Raw genomic sequence first — 3,918 nt, 5'->3', positions numbered from 1 at the left:
GATTTCTTTTTTTGTATGTGAATGCATTAAAGCAAACCATACTGGAACTGTGGTTAAACATGCCACCATGTTTGCTGGAACAGTTCAGCCCGCCACTAGCCAGCTTTATGTAATATAAAACAGAGGAATGTGTGTATCACAGGGTGTGTTAGTTTCACATTTTGACTCAGGGAGGGGAGGGGGCAGCCCTTGTTTTTCACAAACCTGAGCAGGTTGTTAACGGTAATCAGATCTACTTGGGAAAACGAATGAAGCGAATCCCCCCTGCTCTTTCTCTCTTTTGTGTGTTGGCCTAATTCACCTGTAGTTTCCCTGTTTACAGACTACAAAGTCCCTAAAGGCTTAAGACTGTGGATGTCCGATTTGAATGATGATTTCCCCAGTGCTTGTCGCAGGCAGCAGCAGCAGTCGGTGGTTTCACTGCAGCTCCTTTACAAACATGTGTCCGGTGTGAAGAAGCGCCTTCGTGAGCTGTGCCTGACATTTCAGACCAGTATCCATCGTCCTGACGCTAACTGCGGGATTGACGGTGCATCTATGCGTCACCGGTGCGCTACCCGTGTTTACACATCAATAATGCAGTATAAGAAGTGAGCTGGTCAGCAAAGCTCACAGTTAGGAGATAAGATTTCTCAGCTGTATGTGTGCTTACAGAAAGACATCCTGCTCTGTGTGTATATGAGAGAGAGTTTCTTCCACAGGCGTGTCTGAGCTCCCTTGGTTGTCCCACAGCTGTATGCAGGCTATGAATCCATAGACTGAAATGATCAAATCCAGAAGGAGATGTGAGGACTCCTGATTTGTTTTCAAAACACTTTGGAGAATGTTTAAGGCTGCATTCCCAGACATCCCAGAAACACTCAGTGTGAGTTGCAAAATATAATTAAAGAGGCATTAGGTGTTGTAGCCTGTTATTACTTCATCTAGTCTTATCACGGAGAAGGGGATGGAGAGGAGGAGGAGGCTGCTTTGGAAATGCTTTGTGAGCTGCATTCAGCTGAACGCGCTTCTTGCCGTTCTGTGTATGATCTCTTGTCGCTTTAATAATTTGGTTTCCTCTAATGAAATGCAAACTACAGCATGCCGGGGTTGCGGTACACCAGTGTGGTCTCTGCTTGTTTGTCCGTTTTCCATCCTCCTGCTGCTCCTGCTGCTGTTGCTTGATTGCTCGCTGCTGTCTACGTCAGAGGTGGCGCAGTGTCGGGCTGCAGCAGCATGGTGGGACAGAGGCGATGCGACACCGACTGAACAAAGTTTAAAGATGCCGCACAAAGCAGCAGCACACCACACATGGCTGGGATAGAGGTCCGGCCCAGTCAACGCCTCTCCACCGTGCCTCTTATGCAAGGACTGTTTTCTTTTTCTATGCGTAAACAAACACCGCCTATGCATCGCATCTTTCGGACACTCCACCTGCGTGATCTGCGAGCCAGGTGAGTCGCGAGTCTAAGCACGGGTAGTGGGTGTGGTGTCATGTGTGTACCACATATAGGCTGGTGGTGAACTGGTGAAGCAGCTTTTTGGTTTACACAGAGCAGCGGAGCAGCAGTAGCGGCAGGGGGACTCCTCTGGTCTCATAATCGCAGTATAACGAAGGAATCTCACGTCGGTTGCCGAGGTGAGTGACGGCACAGGCTGAAGAGCTAATAAGCGCGCACGCCTTCTAATATATAGTCCATACACATGTATTAAAATCTAAATTCAGTCATCATTGCTGTGGGTTGATAACTAACTCTAGTTTCACTTGTTTATGTCATTTGGGCACAATTTATAACTTTTGCGCAAATTCTTGCAGGTTTCTGGGTCAAACTTGGCATTTTAAGCAAGGCACCATCCTAACACTAATGAAAAAAGAAAGGTAACTATCACAGGAAACTACCTCGTGGAGGCTTCAGGACAACAGTCCTATTAGACCCCTTTTTGTAACAAGGAAAGTTAATTTGATTGCACACGGTTGATGATAGCGGGTCTGTACTGGGAAGGAAACGTTGTTTTTCATATTCTAATAAATTGCACGACATTTAGAAGAGTGCACCTGTAACGCACCTGCCGGCCCCGCCCCCTACCTGTCGAGAAGGATCTATCACTGCCTGCCACCGCTTCAGCGTATATCGTTTGTCATATTTGATAAGACGTATTCTGATAACATCACGGTCTTGGTTTTAAATCTAAAAAGTTATTTTTGTCCATAAATTCAGCTCGTTGGTCTGTGATGCGGCTTCTACTTTATGCTTCTTATTATTTCATAATTGTCAAAGATAGATGCAGTAGATAAATGTAAAGTATAAAAAAATGTGTAGCTGTGTAACAGTAAAAATTGCACCACCAATGTTATTTCCAGCTTATTAGTACTTACGACACTTTCTGTTGAGCCTTGTATTTTTTTTTTCTTCTACTACTACTTCTGCAGAATGAACTTCAAGAACTTGAGGGAGTACCTGGCTTGGTTATACTACCAATACCTGCTCATCACCGGCATCTATGTCCTGGAGCCGTGGGAAAAATCCATCTTCAACTCCATCCTCTTCTCTGCCATCGCCATGGTCGTCTACACCTCATACGTCTTTGTACCCATCCACGTGCGCCTGGCGCTGGAGTTTTTCTTAGGTATCTTTGGCGGCCAGCCGGAGAGCACCATGGCACTCATGACCTAAAAGAAACAAAACAAAACATGAAGGTAAAGAGACAGAAAATGTGTGGATGAGCATGAATCTGTCATCATATTTTCTTATAACTCACCTCCTTAGATCCTAGAGCACCTTGAGCCCTCCTTTTACAACAAGCTCGCCCTAAACCAGGCAATCAGCCACCTCTGCGAATCACGACTGAAAACATGAAGATCTTAATGGAACGATGTGGAAATCAGAGCCTTACTATCTTCTTTACATCCCAAACCCTCCAGCCTTACCCCATGGTATTAGACAGGCAGCAGAACAGTGCTTTCACACATGTCCTGTGAGATGTCTTATGATATGTTGTTTGTCCTTATTGATTTTTTTGTTTGTTTTTGTTTTTTTGTTGTGTTTATCACCATATGTCCTGTGTGAGTGCATACCACATATGTGTTTTGCATGATAGGGTCATATATGGGCAGTCGATTTGCATGCTCATCTCACTATGAAATACTACTAGACTTGCTTCTTTTTTTTTATTGCCTTTTAAGCTCCAGACTCACTATTTACAAAAAAGCAGACCGATCATTTTATAGCGTCTGAATCCAGTCTGTAAAATTTATGTCTGGCATTCTGAATTTACAGCTCACTACAGAGCAAGCTGTCACGTTTCAAGTGTTACACAGTGAGAGGCGACTACGTGAGTTCGAGATGATTTTAGACACAGCCCAAATTTCCTTCAGAGCTGTGGAAGGCATTATATGTCAGGCTCTGTGGGACTTAATGCAACAGGTAAACTAAACTTGCAATGCAACATCAGTGACGTTTCCTTTTTAAGTGTGTGTATGTTCGTTTATCTGATGTATCTGTGATGCCATGTTATCTCGTGCACTCACTCTGGGTGGTTAATCTGTAGTTTTGCATCAGAACCGCTATCACTGGGTTTTGTTTTTTTGTTTTGGTGTTTGTTTGTTTTTAGTTGCCTTTATGAGCTGTAATACTGACTGGCAGGGCACATTACACATTTCACGTAGATGTCATTTAGCTGATCTTAACAGAGAGGACTGATAAAAAGCCCAACCTATGCAATGAGTCTTAAAAGGTTCGTGTTAAGACTCTGTTAAACAGATTTTCCCAGTCAGTGTGAGTAATATTAAGCCAAAATAACAGAAGAGATACGTGCCGAGCCCTGCTTTATCTCTAGTTTATTAACTGTTGGCATTTCTGGTAGTTGTACTCAGCTCTGAGCTTGAGCAAATATTGATACAACACACCTTTGTGTTGTAGGCTTGGCTTTGGTAATTAC

The 3,918-nt window shown here is 43.8% G+C and overlaps 1 protein-coding gene across 4 annotated transcripts; it reads left to right on the top strand.

Moving 5' to 3' along the window:
• The first annotated feature begins 959 nt into the window (after positions 1-959).
• sptssb (serine palmitoyltransferase, small subunit B) lies at positions 960-3,904 on the top strand. Of its 4 annotated transcripts, none has more exons than XM_005742148.2 (3): positions 1,375-1,618; positions 1,796-1,858; positions 2,411-3,904. In XM_005742148.2, the coding sequence occupies exons 2-3, from the start codon at positions 1,845-1,847 to the stop codon at positions 2,652-2,654; spliced, it is 258 nt and encodes an 85-aa protein (XP_005742205.1). In that variant the 5' UTR covers positions 1,375-1,618; positions 1,796-1,844; the 3' UTR covers positions 2,655-3,904. The 4 variants fall into 4 exon arrangements, with proteins under 4 accessions (XP_005742204.1, XP_005742205.1, XP_005742207.1 ...); XM_013913151.1 differs by having other exon boundaries at positions 1,377-1,433; positions 1,534-1,858; XM_005742147.1 differs by lacking the exon at positions 1,796-1,858 and having other exon boundaries at positions 960-1,433.
• Positions 3,905-3,918: the final 14 nt, after the last annotated feature.

Source organism: Pundamilia nyererei, unplaced genomic scaffold (assembly GCF_000239375.1).
Source record: "Pundamilia nyererei isolate P.nyererei 1_Seehausen unplaced genomic scaffold, PunNye1.0 scaffold00117, whole genome shotgun sequence".
Taxonomy (NCBI): Eukaryota; Metazoa; Chordata; class Actinopteri; order Cichliformes; family Cichlidae; genus Pundamilia; species Pundamilia nyererei.
Note: the sequence above shows the minus strand (reverse complement) of the source record. Positions and strands in the feature narration are given on the sequence as shown.

Excerpts from the sequence above, each read along its gene's own strand:
- sptssb (XM_005742147.1), top strand. The coding sequence starts at position 1,291 with ATGGCTGGGATAGAGGTCCGGCCCAGTCAACGCCTCTCCACCGTGCCT. Across the intron at positions 1,434-2,410 it reads CTGCGTGATCTGCGAGCCAG|AATGAACTTCAAGAACTTGA; the intron begins GTGAGTCGCGAG and ends CTACTTCTGCAG.